This window comes from Heliangelus exortis, chromosome 2 (genome assembly GCF_036169615.1).
Source record: "Heliangelus exortis chromosome 2, bHelExo1.hap1, whole genome shotgun sequence".
Taxonomy (NCBI): Eukaryota; Metazoa; Chordata; class Aves; order Apodiformes; family Trochilidae; genus Heliangelus; species Heliangelus exortis.
The window spans coordinates 137,125,834-137,144,478 of NC_092423.1; the positions used below are offsets into that span (position 1 = coordinate 137,125,834).

At 50.5% G+C, this 18,645-nt stretch overlaps 1 protein-coding gene and 1 long non-coding RNA gene across 4 annotated transcripts in view; one reads left to right on the plus strand and one right to left on the minus strand.

Moving 5' to 3' along the window:
- The window catches only part of EXT1 (exostosin glycosyltransferase 1), a 178,548-nt gene extending 171,455 nt beyond the window's left edge, over positions 1 to 7,093 (minus strand). The window contains exons 1-2 of one of the 3 annotated variants that reach the window (XR_011724619.1): positions 5,774 to 7,093; positions 2,871 to 2,918 (exon numbers count right to left, since the gene is read on the minus strand). Coding sequence is in view for 2 of the 3 variants with exons in the window: in XM_071738245.1 (XP_071594346.1) it covers positions 2,871 to 2,918; positions 5,774 to 6,726 (1,001 nt within the window). In the remaining variant the exon portion in view is untranslated. The remainder of the gene's footprint in view (positions 1 to 2,870; positions 2,919 to 5,773) is intronic. The other 2 variants (XM_071738245.1, XM_071738246.1) reach the window with 2 other exon arrangements.
- A 3,681-nt stretch (positions 7,094 to 10,774) lies between these two features.
- LOC139793487 (uncharacterized) lies at positions 10,775 to 17,301 on the plus strand. Its single transcript, XR_011724620.1, has 2 exons — positions 10,775 to 14,725; positions 17,040 to 17,301. It is a non-coding gene; the product is annotated as an uncharacterized lncRNA (long non-coding RNA).
- Positions 17,302 to 18,645: the final 1,344 nt, after the last annotated feature.

Sequence of the window (18,645 nt, forward strand, 5' to 3'; positions counted from 1 at the left end):
GGTTCAGGATTAATTTTGCTTACAATTAAAGTGATGGCTCAGATAATTTTTTTTTAGTTGTGTTCTGTCACCAAGCATCTCTTTAGCGCAAATTCTTTTTCAATAAATTATCCTTGAACAACTTTCCTGGGCAGGAAAAATAAAAGCAGATCCCCTCTGGCAGTGACAGTGGTGTTCACCCACATTTCTGCATACAGAAAACGCCAGCTCCAGACCACATCAGCCATCTACTGTAATGCTTTGTCACCATAGATCTAGCCTCATACAAGATGCTTCACAGAAAAGCCTGGGGCAAGCAATTATAATAATAACTTGCCCCACAAGAAAACTTAATTACTTGAGGTTAGGAGGGTGCCTTATTTAAGGCCTTTGGGCAGGGCGGGCTCCTCTGCCGCTGCCTGACCCCGCACACCTGGCCACACACACTGCAGCACCCAGCAACACTCACACGGGGCAACACACTCATGCACAGGCACCGACCTTCTTCCAACCCTCTTCTGAAAGGGAAGGGCCTGGTGCAAGCAGCCAGGCTGAGGATGGCACCGCTGGCTGCAAGTGCAGGGATGCTCCTGTCACCCCTGCTCCCAGCTCCTGCCAGGGTATCAGCCTGGAGAGCCCCAGGTGGGAGCCCCTACCACCCTTGGACACCACCTGCATTAAACCAACATTTAAAAGGCACACAAGGACACTTTGCAGTACATCTAGAGAGCAGGATAAAAGAACATGATAAAAACAAATCCTGTATTTCTCAACTGTATGTTAAAGCCTTATTATTTACTGGCTTACTGTGTTTTGGAATAAACGTACTGTAAAACAGACAAATTTCCAGTATCTTGAAAATTGATATTAAAATAAAAAAGCAGTCTGGTAGGGATAGGTCTCTACAGGAGCCAAGCTACTGTGGGAAAATGCCCAAGCTCTCTCAGCGGTTCTTGAGTTTCATCCAAACTCCCAAAGCAGCCTGGTGATACACAGGATGCACTCTCATCCCAGTTCAGATGTCCCAGACAACAGCCACCCTGAACCTGGGTGACTTCTCAGCCCTGTCCTAAATAGCTGCAAAGAAGCTGGCTTGTGAAGGCTTTTAAATAATTCCAAAAACAATACAGCAAGTGATTAAGTGTGGCATTTAGATTTGTCTTTTAATACAATACACGGAAGCACAGAATATTGAAAATACAAGAATTTCACCTTTATTTTAAATATGCACACATATGCATATATCACCATGTGTCAGATGGGTGTGCCTAAGCTTTACTTCACATTTTCATTACAGTCTTGTGAGAGGCAAAGTCATCTCTAGTGTCTAATTCTACCACTTCTTTTTTTGCATGTGGATTTTATGGTAGGAAGGAAGCAGAACTAAAACCCACTTTTCTTCCCATTCTGTGCTTCTTGCACAATTGTAACCTTTGCTCTGACAGCATTTTCACGGGTAGCAGAAGTTCAGCTGTGATTGACACATGTTCCACCAGTAGAGCACACACCAGGTAAGCCTACTGGGTACAGGTTCTGCCAGGTATTTTCAGCTGTAAAAGTCCATACACAACCCTGCCCAGCACTGTCCTGTGCCCTGCAGAGATGTCTCCCAGGCACAAACACTCAAGTGTGCTGCTGCTCTCTCCCTCTCCTGCCGGCACCCAGCAGCCCCACGTAGATCTGTGCACAGCTCCTTCCCGAGGTTCCTCCTTGGCCACATGCCTGCTTCAAACAGGTCAGTGTTCCAAAAACCTGCATGATCTGAGAAAAGATGGGCAGAACACAGACTTCATAAGGTGGGATTAGTTCTGCAAGAGGAGGTTGGAGGCGTGTAGCTCAAAAGGTGACTATAAACAACACATCACTGCATTAGTCCTCCACTCCAAGCTCACATTTCTCCAAAAACACACATTTTGCTCACTTGCCCTTCTTCATCCTACTCTCTTCAACCCTGTTCAGAATGGTTTTATTTCATTACCACTACTTCATTACCACTAACTTCAGCTAACTTGCACAAACACAAGCAAAATGCCTCCTTGAATGAGCTTCTGATGAGAACTCATTTTGGATACCATCACTGCTACTCTCTCCATCTTCCAAGGGCAGGGTTGTTCCAGATCAGGGAATACACTATAGACAATGTTACTTTCCTAGAAAGATCCTTGCTTTGGAGCAAATGTCTTCCCTGCATCTGGCTTTACTAGAACATTGCACTCCTCCATTTCTTTCAGTATCCATAGTCATTTATATTACCTTCCAAAAAGTAATTATTCGGAACCAGTTAAGCCTGTACCTGAATTCCACCTTTGTTTAAAACACATTGTATGTATGTATATATTTAGACTGTCATTAAATATTTAAGAGGCTGTCTTCAAACTTCAGCAGCAGCACTGTTCATTCGCTTAACCCTTTGTGAAATGTTAAGCTTGACACTGAAATCCTACAGTAGAGGAATTCAACGCAGCCCCACCTAGGACTGGGTGACAAAGGACAAGTTTTAAGAGTCAAGGACACCAAAGAAGAAAGCAGTGTTTTCTTTTGTTTTCCTTTATATCCTGTTTGCCAGTAGTCTAATCATGATAATGCAATTCATTTTATTCTGCATCAGCTTTATCTGCTGAGATGCATAACTGGGATGCAAATTAATTAGCAGTAACATACAGACGGATCTTTCAGTACAATTCAGGGAGACAGTGTCAAAACCACACATGCTGGTTGATTCCTCCCCCCACATAAAGTAAGACACTATGCATTTTCTATAGGTCAAGAAGTCACCTTTCTTGGCTTTTTCAATCTCCTAGAGACGGAACAACACATCCTGCAGACAGGTGGATGTTTTTCAAACCAAACACTGAATGTTGTGCTACCGATGAAGCCCCATCACAACTTACTTGCAATGTGCACTGGCACCAAGCGTAACACAGCACAGTTCTACCACCCTGTCAACGTAAGATAATCATGTTTTAAAATCTGGACACATAATCTAGTCATCTTGGAGGGGTCTCTATATAGAGACAATGATTCACACTTCACCCTGGCAAGAACCAGTACCTCAGGGCCAGTTTCACAGCCAGGGCACCCACGGTCCTGCTGTTCACATGCAATGAAACAGTGCAAGCATCACAGAAGAGGTTAGGAAAGCCAGAACAGAAGAATGTGATATGTGACTTTCCCAACTCTATACAGATAATAAAATATACATATCTTGGAGACTGCATTTTTCTTCTTTATGATAAAAATCCCAAGGACACGTTGGTAAATACAAGCCCAGAAAGCCCCACAAGAGCAGATCTGCATGCACAGGTTTCAAGGCTCAACTGCATTTAGAGACATTTTTTTGCCAAGCACTACAGCCTTTTTCATGATGGGATGCTGCTCTGGGTGGGCTGAATAGCAGTGTCCCTTCAACAGCTTTCACACCTGGGTTACACATTCAGACAGAAGCATTTCAGCCAGCTGACTGCCTGTACGCTTCCCCAGGGATGTGACCTTGTGGAGTTTTATAGAGGGAGTGGAATGCCAGGCATGGTCTGTATTTGCACAGGAGAGACAGAGAAGGCAGGCCACCGCAGGACACCGTGCTGGCAGATCAGCAGATGGCATACTTTGCTGTGAATCAGCACCGAAACAGGAGCACAGAGGGGCAGCAGCAGTGCTCTGGCAGGTGTGCTCGCTCAGATGAGACACCGGGTTTAAAAGGCTTCAGCATTCACAGTCACTCACCAGAGCAAACTCTGTCATCTCAGTGGCCCGACCACAGACTCAACCTGCGCTAACTCTTGGAGTAATCTTATTTTCCTGTAATAATCTTTTTTTACTTCCTGTCCTTAACATCTGCACTGTGATGAATGTTGGGAGTCCCCAGCCACCACCCCAGGTACAGCCACATTTCAGCAGCAAGTACATCTCTGTGCATGACAGGCATAGCCTTACAGTGGGGTTAATGCTTCTGTATCCTCTTCGCTACAAAATAAGCATCAAATACACGTCAGGAGGGGCAGAAGAGGTCTATCTTTGATTAGACCACATGGCAAAAGCGGTAAAAAATTTTACTATGATCCTATTCACATCAGGTCACTGGTGGGTATGTTTGTTTTTATAACTCAACAATACACATACAACAGAAAGCAGCAAATAACCAAGGCTTTCCCGTTCAGTAAATTAGCTCCAGTTGCTGAGATCTACACCATAAAAACAGAATGGCCTACAAGGCTACCATTGTCAGGTCTTCCCCTCCCGCAAAAAAACTATTCCCTAAAGGAGATCACAAGCCACAGGGACTCCCACTCACAAACAACATGAGCTCAATATAGTATCTCTAGTGATCACTTGGTATTGCTGCTGTAGTGCTTCCACGTGTGCATCATTTCATCACTTGCCCATCGGTTTTCTGAAAGCGAATGGGATTAAAAGTCCATCAAATATTTGCACTGCTGTGCTGTCCCCCTCTGCAGTGGATTTACAGCAACTGGAGGGCGAGCAAAGTTCGCCCAGACTCACACAAGCTTCCCGACATTGCAGTGCTGACCTTCCCGTTCTCTCTCAACCCCCCACCCCGGGGCTAGTTTCGGTGAAGAAACAGGCAGCCAGCTGGAAATTTTGATCAGCAATAATGCCACTCCAGTTTCTTCCCCACTGCTCTCCAGGAGTATTTTTCCACCCACGTTCTTCTATGCATCACAAACCCCTCCAGCCGCTGGCATCTTTCGGTGCGGCTCCACCACACGCTACTAACCCAGCGCTACACGGCTACTTTAATTCAGTATCTAACTTCAGCTACACGGGAAATGTTCTCACGCAGAAAAACTTCATACATAGGTAACTACTCTGAAGCAAGCAGAGTAGTGGTCGGCATTTAAACGAACTGATCAGTTGCAAACAGCTTAGTCAGCATAGCAATCCTGGAGGTAATTCCCAGGAAGCGATTTTCCCGGCAGCTATACACACAAACGTGAAAAGCAGACTGGAGGACAAGGGCACCACCGCAGTGATACAAAATACGGCTACATGGTGACATTATCAACAAACAAACAAAAATCGCGGAAAGCCAAGAAACAAAGCATTCACAGAAAACACACGCTGTGCTCCCGCCGCCGGTGTATTCTCTCACATGTGAAAATCAGAAACTCAGACACAGGACACAAACACAGTCGGCATGCCTTTTCCTCCTTTCTTTACTGACGCTGTGCCAGTTCGAACCGAGAGGAAAAAGAAGGCAAGTTACTGCCTTATCTGCGAAGATACAAGACACCGGCTGGGCGCCGGGCAGCGCATTTCGGAGGGAGCGTACCGGCAGTCACCCTCAGCAACTAACCCGGGGGAGCCCTGCTAACACGGGCACTGCCGAGGGCTGAGGACTGCTACAAACTTTATCTCAGGGAAGGCAGAGAGCATCTGCTCGAAGAGGCACTAGGGGTACGAAGGGCACTGCCAAATGTCCGATCATCCTCCAGCAGCGCCTTCGCCGCTGGCCATGTCTGCGAAGTTAAAGGGCCGCGGATGGAAGTGATCGGTCCCCGAGCGAGGAACGCCGGGGCAGCGGGACGCCCTTCAACACCTCCCCGCCGGCTCCCCCGGTCACGGCAGCGCCCAGCGAGCCGGAGCCACGGGAGGACAGGGGGAGCGACCGACCCGCCCCAAGGAGAGAGGACTTTCCTCCGGCCGCTGCCAGCGGCTCGGCACACATCTGCACGCATCTGCTCACACCTGCCCGGCGGCGGGGCCGCCTGCGGAGCCGGGAAAACCGGCGTGCCCCTGGGGACCCACGCACGGGAAAGGGGCACCGCTCACTTACTTTTCGTATTCGGCGTTGTCTCGATCGCAGCGCGAATCCTTGTGCTTTTGCCAGTCTTTGCCATGCTTGCAGGTGGTCAGGAGGACAACATCCTCTCCGTTATGGACGTGATATAAGGCATTCCTGGTGTCTGACCCTATCCCCGTCAGGTACCTTTTCCCCTTGAATACCAACATGTACTTCCTGAGAGGAGGGATGGTGTTAAACCTCAAAAATCCCTTCTCCCCTCCTGTCCTAGGATGATCCTTAGAAAAGAGCGGGATAGAAACGTCAAAGTTGGGTCTGAAGTTCTCAGTACTGATGCTGGCTTTGGCCAGCATGGCCTGGCCGATGTCAAACCCTACATCTTCAGTGTAGTCAGGCCAGGTGCCAGAGTATAAATTAAAAATCAGGTGGTTTCTGCCGTTGTTCCACAGGTGGAGGCTCTGCACCTTGGAGCGGAGGTTGTGCACGTACTGGGGGGAAAGCTGGTCCCGGTCCAGCGTGTCAAGGCTGAGGACGAAGAGGCAAGCCTGCCCAGGGTCAGAGGTGTAGAAGCGTGAGCCCTCGATGGCGGCCAGGACGTTCTGGTAGCTCTCGGCGATCTTCTCCCCTTTCTGCTGTGGGTAGACGTAGACCTTGAAGCCGTTTTTCCGGCACTGTGCGAAGTCGAAGCAGGACTCCATGCGGCAGCGGCGCCCGCGGTAGAGGCCGGCGCTGGCGTCCCGCCGCTGCCGGGGGGAGACGCGCCCGATGCCGCCCTCGGGGTCCGGCCGCTCGGCAGGCGCGAAGGGCCGAAGGGCGTCGGGGAAGCGGGGCCAGGGCCGCTCGGCGCCGGGGCGCGGGGGCGGGCCATGCCGGCTACCGGGCGGCGAGTGCCGGGCCTCCCGCAGCCGCACGCCTCCGAAGTACAGCAGCAGGACGAGACAGGTGCCGGCAGAGAGCAGCGTCAGGTAGCGTTTTTTGGCCTGCATGTGTCCGGCGGGGGTCCGGGGGGCTGCGGAGGAAGGCGGGGGCGGCCCGAGCTCGCCGGGCGCCGCTCTCAGCTCCGCTCCGCCATCTTCCCGCCGGCGAGCGCTTCAAACTCTCTTCGCCCACCTCCGCTCGGCGCCGTTCCCCAAGCCGCCGGCCGGGGCCGCGCATGTGGGCGACCGCCGCAACTTTCTCCCCGCCGGTCTCTCAGGGGCGGCGGGCGGCGGCGGGCCGGCGGCGGCCCGGCGGGGCGCCCCGCATGCACTCAGGGGCCGGCCCCCCCGCGCGGGGCGGGCACCGGGGCAGCCCCGCTCCCGCCTTCCCGCCGCTGCCTGCCCTCTCCTCCGCCACGCTCCCGCCCGCCCCTCCCCTCCCCGCGCCGCCAGCCCAGCCCAGCCCAACCCAGCCCAGCCCGGCCCGGCCCGGCCCCGCCGGCTCACAGCCCGCGGCCGCTGCGCCGCAGCCTGACGAAGCCCTGCATGGCCCGGCGACCCCCGCCCGGCCCCGGCACCGCTCCGCTCCTCGCCACGCTCCCGCTGAATGGCCCCCGGGACGGAGCAGCGGCGGCAGCAGCGAGGTCCCTCCTCCTCCCCCCTTCTCCTCCTCCTCCTCCTCCCTACCCCTTCTCCTCCTCCTCCCTCCCTTCCTCTCCTCCTCCTTCTCCCTCCCTCTCCTCGCCCCTCCCCCGGGGCCGCGGCCGCTGCGGGCGCGAGCCGCAGAGCCCCGCGCGCTGCCCGCCCCGCCCTGCCCTGCCCGCCCGCGGGCTGCGACCCCCGCCTCACCCGGCCCCCCGCGCGCCGCCCCCGCCCCGGCCCCGGCACCGCCGCGCTGACCTCATCAGCCACGCAGCCCCGCGCCCCCATTGGCGGGCGTCACGTCCGGGGGGGCGGGGCTTCCGCTGCACCCATTCATAACCCCGCGGGCGAGGGGGGGGGGCGCCGTTGCCGCCGCCGGGACGGGCGGGAGGGGTGCGAGGTGGGGGGGGTGCGATACCGGTACCGGCAGGTCCTGCCCGGCGGCACCACCGGCACTTAATGGGTCTCGGGAGTCCCTGCGCTGCGATTCAGCGAGGCCTGGCCCAGCGCCTAGGGGCACTCCACCGCCCCCGGTCTACCACCCGCAGCCCCAGACGGGGGCAACCCGGTTCGGCCCGGCCCCGCTTTCTGCCGGCAGTGCCGCTGCTGCTGCTGCTGCCCCCTGCCGAGTGCGGCGGGACCGTGCTGGGAGCGTGCCAGGGGGAACAGACCCAAAATAGGGGACATCCCCCAAAAAGAAAATAACGAGAGAGCTGGGAACGCGTCCTTCGTGGCGCGGGTGGTCGTGGCCGCCCTCGCTGCCCGCCGGTGGGGCAGCCAGAAGAGAGGCAAGGACGGGGTTCAGCCGCTTGTGACGGGTCAGGTGCTGCCCTGGATGGAGCTGGCATCCCTCGAGAGCTGGCCCTAAGTGCCACGAAGACAGATACGCAGGGGAGGCAGACCAAAAAAAAAAATGCTGATCCAGTGAGGAGGCTATGGGGAGCAGCTGAAGCATCCAGCCATCCCTGCAGCTACATGTTCGTGCTTCAACTCACCCGCTCCTTGGTGCTTAACGCCCTCACCGGCAGCCCCGGTTACCGGGAAGAGCCCTCGGTTCCAGTGCAGGCTGATCCCTATGACAAATCTGGGGCAGGGCCTGGCTGGAGGGGATGGTGAGAGTGCAGCTGGGAGCCCCAGCTTGCTCCAGCACACGTTGTGCTGAAAGGGGTGATTGCACCGTGGGTGGGTGTGCGTGTTCCTTTCCTGCCAGATCAGCAAATAATAGCAGGGAAACTGAATGGGAAAGGCTTCATGCTGGTTGCACAAGACCCTGGATGTCAACAAACTATCCTGTGGTAAAGATGTTCCACCGGGCTTTCCCTGCCACCTGTACCCAGCATTAAAGCTCTAATGGATTTCTCTTCCCCCAGTTGTGATCCAGGTGTGATGTCCAGAGGTGAGGGACAGAAACCCTGTCTTGTCCAGAAGCTTCCCTATCCCCATGCTTTTCCATGCCCATTGCATGAATGATTAGGGGCTCTGTCATGTAATTTTCTTACTTTGTTTCGGCAGAGTTGAGGACAAGAAACTTAAGGATCTCTCGCCTCTGGGAAAAAGAGGAGAGCCTGCCATGGAAGGATGTGTTACTGACAGTAAATGAAGTTTGTGTAGCTGGAGCCAAGAGAAGACAATTCCCTTCCAACAGAATTTGATTGTAGGGAGGATTGTTAAAGCAAGGAGGCGAGGGCTTGAAGCAGAAGAAAGGAGTGGGGAGTAATAATAAGATAAAAGATTCTGAGCAGAAAGTTGTATTTATGGCCTACAAAGAGTTGGGTCCAGGGGGCAGAAACTTTGGCCAATGACCAATAGTGAGGAAGTGGGATTAAATATTAGTGTGTTAATTAACCCTGTAAATCCTTCCTTGAAACATTTGTCACAGCCCACATACCAATACTGCGATATTGTTAGAGAAAAAAGAGGTCAGCTTCCTGAGAGGTGAACCACGGCTGCTCACAGAGGCACCTTCTGTCAGACACAGGAAGGTGGAATCCCATTACTGCCTGCAAATTAAGCCTCTGGGGACCAGTTTAAAACAGAAAAGGAAGCCCGTGAGCTTTGCTGCCTGTGCCAAGGACGGGCAGTAGCTGTTGCAAGTAGATTTTGAGAATGGGGTGTTGATGAGCCTCTGGCATGGAAGTGCTGCACAAAGGAGAAGTGTAGGAGGGAAGTGAAAGCTGTTGGGTTTACAGCTGAACTGCCCCGTGCTCGAGGTACCCATGCTGCTGCCCACTTTGCAGCAGCTCTAAATATTTAACCTTTAAAATACTTGAATCTGGACAAAGACAGTTACGGTGTCACTTTAAAGCACAGAAAAATAAAGCTCTGCAGATCACCACTAGCAGGCTTTATCCACAGGATTCCTAAGCTGTGGTACAGTGGCTCTGAACAGATCTGGATCCCGTTGCACCGGGCAAGAGTTAACCATGGGAGATGTGTGCGGGGAGAGGGGCTGTGCTGATTGATCCTTTTTCTGAAGATTGCCTCTCTAAAAGAGCTACCACCTGCTGTTTGCAATTTTCCTGCGTAACAGGATGAAATCTGCCTTTCTCCAGCCCGTTTCATTGCTCCTGCTCAGGCCCTGTGGGCAGCGTGGCAGCTGACAGGAATCACACAGCCTGCGCAGCCCCGGCAGGCACCGGAGGCAGAGTGCTCCAGAGATGGAGCCCACCTTTCTGTGTGGAAACAAATCTGCCTCCATCTGCTACCAGGCAGGTTGATGGTGGAGCACAAACCAGCAAGCAGGAGAAATCCTGCCTGGAGAAAAGGAGGAATGGGTGGTGAAAGGGAATTTCAATGTACCCACAAGGAAAATAGAAGAGCTACAAGCCCCAGGTTTGCTCTGGCCACTGGTTCCTTCTAAGGGTCTGCAAGCTTGCAGGTGGCTTTTGACCCTGGTCCATTACTCTTTGCACTCTTCCAAATAATTTGTATCTTCATATGGCTGGCAGTTGTCTGGGAGTTTGTCCAAGCCCTCAAATGAAAGGCCAGGAGAGGGAATCAGTTTTCTATTTCTGATTTGCAACATAACACCTGCCTGATCTGTGGCAAGTCACTTGGGGCCAGATTGTTAAAAAGGTGGATTGGTGTGGACTCCTCATTTTGAGTCTTTCTTCATGTCCAGCAGTAGTTTCAGATGCCTCCAAAATGTAATTCCTCAGAGCTTCTTGCTCAGCTACCACCTAACTCAGGAGGAGCATGAAGTCCATGGTAGCTTCCACTTTTTTATATGAAAAATTATACAAAAGCTGCTTTGCATGCTTGGATGCACCTTAGTTTTGGTGCTTTTGATTAATGTCCTTGACTGACCCACTGGGCACTAGGTGTTGCTTCATCTACTTTTCCTACAGGGTTCAAGCCTGGACCTCATAATATGCTTCTTGTATTGGAATCCACACAATGTATCAGAGAAAATGCTGTCACGTGTCCACCTGTACCTACCCTCACCTCGCTTTTTTCTTTTTTTATTTGGTAATGTGCTTTGCCCAAGTGGGAGACGTGGAATCACCCCCATACTTTCCAGGAGAGCATCGTCCCAGGGCCTGTGGAGTGGGACTCCTCTCTCAAGACTGGATTGTTATAGCTAACAACTTGAGGCTATCACTCCATTAGATTGCCTGTGGGCCTCAGATTTCCAGCTAAATGGGGTTGGTAATGCTTTCCTGGCTAGCAGGACAGCACAAGACCTGATCCATCACCATTGTCAAGTGTGCCATGATCCTAGGGAAAAAAGCTGCATGAAAACTCAGCCTAGTTGTGATGTTTGGAAACGCTCGGTGACAGGCACGTATGCAGTTAAAAAAATGCTACCCTGTTGCTGAACTAGCTCAAACCACCATTTTTTGTACCATGGATGCACTTTTCCATGGCTAAGTGCAGCAAGGATTTTCAAAGAATGAAGCAAAAATAAAACCTTGCAGAGCTGGTGGCCCGGAGCTCTAGGCTTGGCTCTATATTTAGAAGCCTCAATGAAAGCAGCCCAGTTTCTGCAGATGCCAGGTACCCACAGATCCCACTTTGATTTGGGCAATTATAGACAGACTAAAGAGCAAAGATTTTAGCAGAAGTCCTCACCTGAAGGCTACAGGAGAGGAGCCAACTCTGTGATGTTTGCCTGCCTTCTGGTGGAAGCTGAGAATGTCCCTGGGAGACCAAGTTAGTGCTCTCCTTTTATTCAGTGCTGGGCTAAACTTTGGAAAATGTTTTTTGAAGCCCACCCCCAGTGTGGAAAGATTTTAGTCTTGTTCTCAGACTGTCTCTGCCTTCAAATGGCCTTTACCAAGGGTTGTTGTTGCTTTATCAAAAACTAAAGGAAGAGGGGAAAAGGAGGGAAAGACAGGACTTGCAAATGGTTATTTGTGGAACAGTAGTAATACTACATTAAAACTATTTCTCACCTTGGAGCAGATTAAAGTGATCTTTGCTCCACAAATTAATACTGACGCTATGGTTGTTTATCACATCTTGGTAATATCACATGGGAATAAAAATATCAACTCTTATCCATTCAAACCACTGAGATGTAACTGTTTAAGCTTTGGCATTGCAACAGCTGTTTCTCATGTCCTCGGAAATAATTGGCTGTTACTGAGGCTATTTAAATGTGAGAAAACCACTGTGGTTTTATAATTAGTTTATTTTTAAGGAAAAACATAACTGCCCTTTGCTAAGAAGGTGAGGGTTTCAGGTGGGATGGAGGGATAGCAGTGTAGGCACCTGATTTACTGTGACATTAAACAGATAGTAAAACCAGAGGCTTATAAATATTAAGATCTTAATCTCATGGTAGAGCTCTGCTGGGGAAAGCCAGAGACAAATAAAGCTTTGCCTGAAACTTGCTGTAGGGTCAGGGCCTCGACGTGCTGTGCTGCTGAGCAGGATGTCTGTGCTGAGAGGGTACACATGTGAGCAGCTGGCTCTGACAGTAGCATTGTATGAGAGTCACGAGAGTCTTAGTCTGCACCCAAAGAGAGACTTCTATTAATTTATGCACTAAAATTAGCCACAGAGTCCCTAAGGCCAAAACACCTAAATCTACCAACATGTAATGTGGTGGAATTTTGAAGGTTCTTCGTGACCAGTGTTGCAGACATCTTGGGAGGAACCAGCAGCAAAGTTCTTGGCTCACACCTGACTCTGTGGACTCAGCTGGTGGACCCGTTCCCCACTCGGGTTTAACTTTTCTCTTTGATGCTTTGCATCAGCCTGCTGGGCAGGGGGCTTAGTAAAGAGGGAGCATGACCCGGGGCACGGGTGGCTGAGAGTGGGCTGGCAGCGGGCAGCATCCCCCGGGAGCCCTGCGGAGGTGCTGCACAGGGGGTTAAACCTGCACCGATTTTGGGAAAGAGCTGGCAACTCCACTCTGTGAGTTCGTGGAATCCCCAGGGAGGGGAAAGGGAGGCGTTTAATGACTGCGTGAGGCATGACCCTAGCCCCCGGTATTTCATAAGGGCTTTTCTTAATTAGCACTCTTGGGTTTTGCTGTCGGGTCCCTCCCCTGCTGCGCTGGGTGTGGAGCGCCGGGTGCCTTCTGCAGTCTGCGAGGCGACTGCACGTACCCAGCTGGGCTTGTGCTGGGCTTTGGCCCGGAGCTTCACTGGGACAAAGAGTCAGCTCGAAGGGCTCCTCGGACCCAAGTCACGGGGCTGTTTCCTGCAGCGTGTGCTTTCCCTGCGGGCTGCCTGACAAAACCTGTCTCTCGGCACAGGCGGAGGGAGCCGTAGCTCCCAGGCGGGTGCTATCCCCGAGAGCGCCGGCAGTCCTAGCAGAACCTATTTATTGATGCTTCTTCCTTCGAGGAGTAATAACTTCCAGATTTACTCCCTTTCTAACTGAGCATCTTTCAAAGTGGGTGTAGAACTATTTAAATAGCTTCTGTGGAGGTGGGATGAGAAATTGCTCTTATTCTGTAGTCTGCAATCAGCACCAAACAAGCACTTTTCTCCACTGCACACACAAACAGGCAAGCATCTGCCAGCAGCCTCAGAGCTTTAGATCTGATACTGTGCTCGCTGCTGTAAGACATGACGAATTCCACTAATATCAACAGTTTCAACAGTGTAGTTTTTATTTATTTTATTTTAATCTGGTTAAATCTCCATGTTTTTTACCCCAGGGACTCCTCAGTGACTGTGCTTCAGGAGGAGGCGAGCTTCCAGCATGGTGCATGGGCAGTGCATGGCTGCAGCCCCTAGAGCCACAGGGTGGTTCTGCACAGCCCTTCATCTGGGTTTTGGGAGCGTTAAGGAACAGCTCTGTAACTCACATCTTCCCAAACAGTTAAACACATCCTCCTACACCAGAGAGAAGCTTGCAGCATCCCTGGAGGAGGCAGAGGCTCCTGGGGTGTCCTCCTGGGGCATCTGAAGTTGGGCTCTTTGCTTTGCCAACTCACATCAAATCTGAAGGCTGAGCACTTGGGTAGAACAAACCCAATGCAGGGTGAATGTAAAGAGTGCAAGGCCCCAAACTCATCTCTGCTTGGATGGAGCAGAAATGTGGTAGGAAGGAAAGAGTTCATAGAAGTTCCAGGCCTTCAGAGATGGTGGAGTTAGAGGACAGCCAGCCTCTCCAGTGGCTTCCAGAGAGAGCTTCTGCCCATACAAAATAGAAGTGTAGCTACTCACCCTGTCAAACCCCAACAAAAGTTTGGGTCCTTGCTGAGTCAGTTCTGTAGTTGGCAATGTGTGGTATTTTCGTGCACCACATTTTTTTTCTTTTGGTGCAAACATGGGTGGCAATCTGATTAGCTTATGATTCATGATTTGGCTAATGTCCCTACTTCCCCCAGTCCCCACCTGTTCAAATAACTACCACTGTAATGTGGGCTGTTAACTTGAAATAACTTTTCCAACCCCTTTAGTAAATGAGCTCTGGAAGCTGTGTTAAGTCTTGTCCATGGGCAGAACTTGTAATGGTTAAACTTAAATGCTTAAAACTTAAATGCTTTTAAAACCAAGTCAACCTGGTGCAAATCTCTATGTGGGCAATTAAGAAGAAAAAAATTCATTTTGAGCTGTTCCTGATCAACTAATGCCATGATGAGACTTGCTGTTCTGGGAGAGCCTGACTTCTAGCCTCTGCTGCTCAGAGCTACTTCTTGCCAAAGGCCATCCCCTCCCCAGCTCTATCACAGAAATATTGCTCCTCACCCAGTCCAGACAGCAGGATCAGGTTGAGCAGACCCTCCCATTCCAGGAGTTGCAGCTGATCTGGAAGATTGTGCCAGAGGAGAGTGAGGAGAGGCTGCTCCATAGAGTTTGAGTGCCAGACCTCAGCAGAACTTAGGGGAAGCCAGCAGCAGCAGCCACAGTAGGTTGAGGCTGATGTCTTGAGACAGCTCAGGTGCTGTCACAGCAGTGAGCCTGACTGCATCTCTGGGCACATGGTCCCTTGCTCACCACTCCTCATCACAGTTAAACCAACCTGGGTGAGTTACAGCAGTGGCCCCATGCACCCTTTGCACCAGTTTACACAGATCAATTAGGCTTGGGGCACTTCCCAAAAGACCTAAATTATGTAAACAACACAGTGCAATCAAAAAAAAAAAAAAAAAAAAAAAAAAGGAAAAAAAAGAGTATATACTTGTACTGGACTCACCACAGGATTGATTTATTCTATTACCCAACTGGCCAAGATATTGCAACAAAAAGGTTAAATAATTTTGAAGCACACATGCCTATCAGCCTCTGTGCTTATACCCTTGATAAGACCATTAGGCAAATCCTGATCTTGGCCAGTCCTCTTCTGACTGCATTCACCACCTCACCCCTTGTACAACCCTCAGCTTCTGGTTTGGTGCATGTGTTTAGCCCTCACTTCCTCCATTGCAACAGATGTCTAAGCCTCCTCCTGCAAATTCACCCTTTCCCAGTGGCAGATCAGCAGGCTGGGGTTTGCATGCAATGCCCTGGGCCATGGGTGCCATCCAGAGCCTCTGGGCCTGCCCCAAAACACCACAAAGGCAGTGGAGAGAGGAGTGGTTGTGTGACCATGCCTCTGCAACCAGGATCTGGGTTTTGCACTAGGGGAGGTAGATGCTTTGCCTGTGGGTAAAAGCAGTAGGTTCACCAAGGAAGTGCCTCTTCATAGGTGGTGAGCTAATTTCACCCCTGGCAAACAGCATTAATATAATACATCAAAGCTGGCTGCATTAATAGTGAAGCAAGGCAAAGGATTTGCTTTACACGCTAGCTACTTTTCAAATGCAAATGTCTGTTTTAAATCAGATTAAGACAGAAGGAAGCCTAGAGAATGCCGATAATTAATACACGATAAAGGAATAAACATCCAGGGCATCAGAAGGTAAAATGCAATCACAAAGATGAAAGTAATCCATCTTCTCCACGCAGCCTGCTCCACTGCATGGAGTAAGTGGGTGTGAGTCCCCATTCCCATTTCCATAGGTAGGTGGTGAGTGTAAACCCAAAGCATCCACTGAGGAATTAAGGAGAATCCTTACTCAGTTCAGCCAGGGAAATGGAAAATCCCTGGGCTGGGCTGCACTCAGCTTGGCTGGGCTCTCCAAACTCCCCAGATTCTGTGAGCCATGGTACTGCAGAGAGGGAGCCTTCAGCAGTCACTTTGGCATGACCTTGGTTCCTTCAGGATGTGCAGCCCTTGCTTCCGTGGCTTCAAACCAGTGATGGAGGTGGTGGTTGGAATCCCCACTGAGCCACAAGTGGACCTCATAAATATTTTGCCCTGGCTTCTCTGCCTCCTTTTCCATACATGAAAAGCAGACCAGTCTCTCTCCCTCTCCCCTTGCTCCCTTAGACCTTCGTGTTGAGTTACAGGTGAGGTTGCAGCAAGACACATCTCATCTACCTGGAATCTTAAAAAGAAGAGAAACTCAAGAGGAAATGTTCACTTTAAAAAAATTAACAGATGTTAATCCCCCTTTCATACTTCTCACAATTTACATCAGAGCCCCAGCACTGCCCTGTGGTTTTGCTTCCTTCTTCAACTGATACCAAAATAGCAGCACCTACTCTGCCTTTACTGAGCTTTCATAAGGCACCAATGTGTAGCAGGCATTGCATATCGACTGTATCAGGAGATAAGCAGACCTGACCTGACCTGATTTGCACACAGTCCATGCATGTGGGAAGTGGATAAACATCACTGTTCATGTCTGAAAGCTGCTGCTCAGCCATGAGCTCCATCAGAGAAGCCCTGTGGCTGCTGATTTCACTGACTGGTATTTAATTCACCAAGTGGTTCTGTATTTTCAGCCCTTGATACTGGAAGAAAAGCAGAAGTTTCTTCCCATACTTCCTAGGAGTTTTGTTGATGACTTAAAAGTTTGCAAAGGGCCCCCAAATCAGAACACAGGGCTTAAAAGTCAAATCATAGAACCACACTTTGGGTTGAAAGGGACCTCTAAAGATCAAAATGTTATCTAACCTGCTCTTGAAAACTTTCAGGGATGGAGAATTCAAAACTTCTCTGGGCAACTTGTTCAAGTATCTCTCCACCCTCATGGTAAAGATTTTTTTCCTTTTATCTACTCTACATTTACTACCTTTTAGTTTAAAACCATTGCCCCTTGTTCTGTCAATACAGACCATAGTAAAATAGTCTCTATCTTTCTTGTAAGTCCCCTTTAAATATTGAAAGGCCTCTAAGCTGAACAGCTCCAACTCTCTCAGCCTGTCTTCATGGGAAAGGTGTTCCATCTCTCTGACCATTCTCATGGCACTCCTCTGAACTCTGTCCTACAGGTCCCTGTCTTTCTTTTTCAGGATGTCACAGAGCTGGATGGAGTACTACAGGTCCTGCATCACTTGCTGGCCATACATCTTATCCAGCCCAGGCTTTGGTGCACTTTACCAGCTTGTAGTCATTGCAAATTATTACAAACAGAACAGTAAGGATACTCTGGGCTTCTCTCAGCTGATTTCTGATCATCTTCCTATGGACAAAACTCTCTTGCTGACGCTTGGTAGCCCAGGAACAACACATTATTTTAAAAATAAACTGAAAAAATCATATGGTTCCCACAAACCTTTTATAGTTCTCTCTTTCTGATCTTCATTCAAATCCCACACATAGGCTGAAGGGAGCCATGGCTTAGCCATGGTGTGGACAGATGGACAGTGTAGGCTGCTGGCCCTTCCCACCTGACACGGCAGGGATGGAGGCTGCTGCTGCGGTTGCCTGCAGATAGATCTCTGCTCTCTGCCAGCAGAAGCAAAGGCCCTTCCAGTTCCAGTCATTCTGGGAGAAAAGCTCACTGCAGCCCAGAGTGCCCATGCCATCACAGACTCATAGAGTCATTACGTTGGTTTAAGATCATCAAGTCCAGCTGTTAACCCAGCACACTGCCAACCACATAACCAGCACCACATCTACAAGTCTTAAATACCTCCAGGGATGGGGACTCAATCATATCCCTGGGCATCTTGTTCCAGTGCCCGGCAACCCTTTCAATAAACAATTTTTTCCTAATATCCAATCTAAACCTCCCTTGGCACAACCTGAAGCCATTTCCTCTTGTCCTGTTGCTTGTTACTTGGGAGAAGAGACCAACCCCCACCTCTCTGCAAGCTCCTGTCAGGGAGTTGTAGAGACTGATGAGATCTCCCCTTAGCCTCCTTTTCTCCATACTGAATAACCCCAGTTCCCTCAGATACTCCTCATAGGATTTGTACTCCAGACTCTTCACCAGCTTTGTTGCCTTTTTTTGGACACACCCCAGCACCTCAGTGTCCTTCTTGTACTGAGGGGCCCAGCACTCAACACAGTACTTGAGGTGTTGCCTCATCAGTGCCCAGTACAGGTGGGCAGTCATTTCCCTTCTCCTGCTGGCCACACTATTTCTGATACAAGTCTGGATGCTGTTGGCCTTCTTGGCCACCTGGGCACACTGCTGGCTCATGTTTAGCTGGCTGTCAACACACACCCCAGGTCCTTTTCCTCTGGGCAGCTTTCCAGCCGCCCTTCCCCAAGCCTGTAGCACCGCGTGGCATCGTTGTGACCCAGGTGTGTCACCTGCTGCAAGGATCCATGACTTCTAGCACTAGGTGTAAGTCACCATTACCATCCTCCCTCAGAGCATCCTCCAGATCCTTCCTGGAGGATGCCTGTGCAAGTGGAAAACCTCACAGCACAGGCTGGGCCTCTCATAGGGGTGGAAAGAGCAGTTTCCTACAGGTGAGGTCTCTCACTGGTGGGGCTTTACATTCAGCTGTGGAATTTATGGAAACTCAGGAATCTTAGCTGTCAAAAAAAATCAAGACAATCATAGAAATGTTGAGATTGGAAGGGACCTCTGGAGGGCATTTGGTCCAACCCTCCTGCTCAGGCAGGATCACCTAGAGAGGATAAAATGAAAGAGATGCAGTCAGT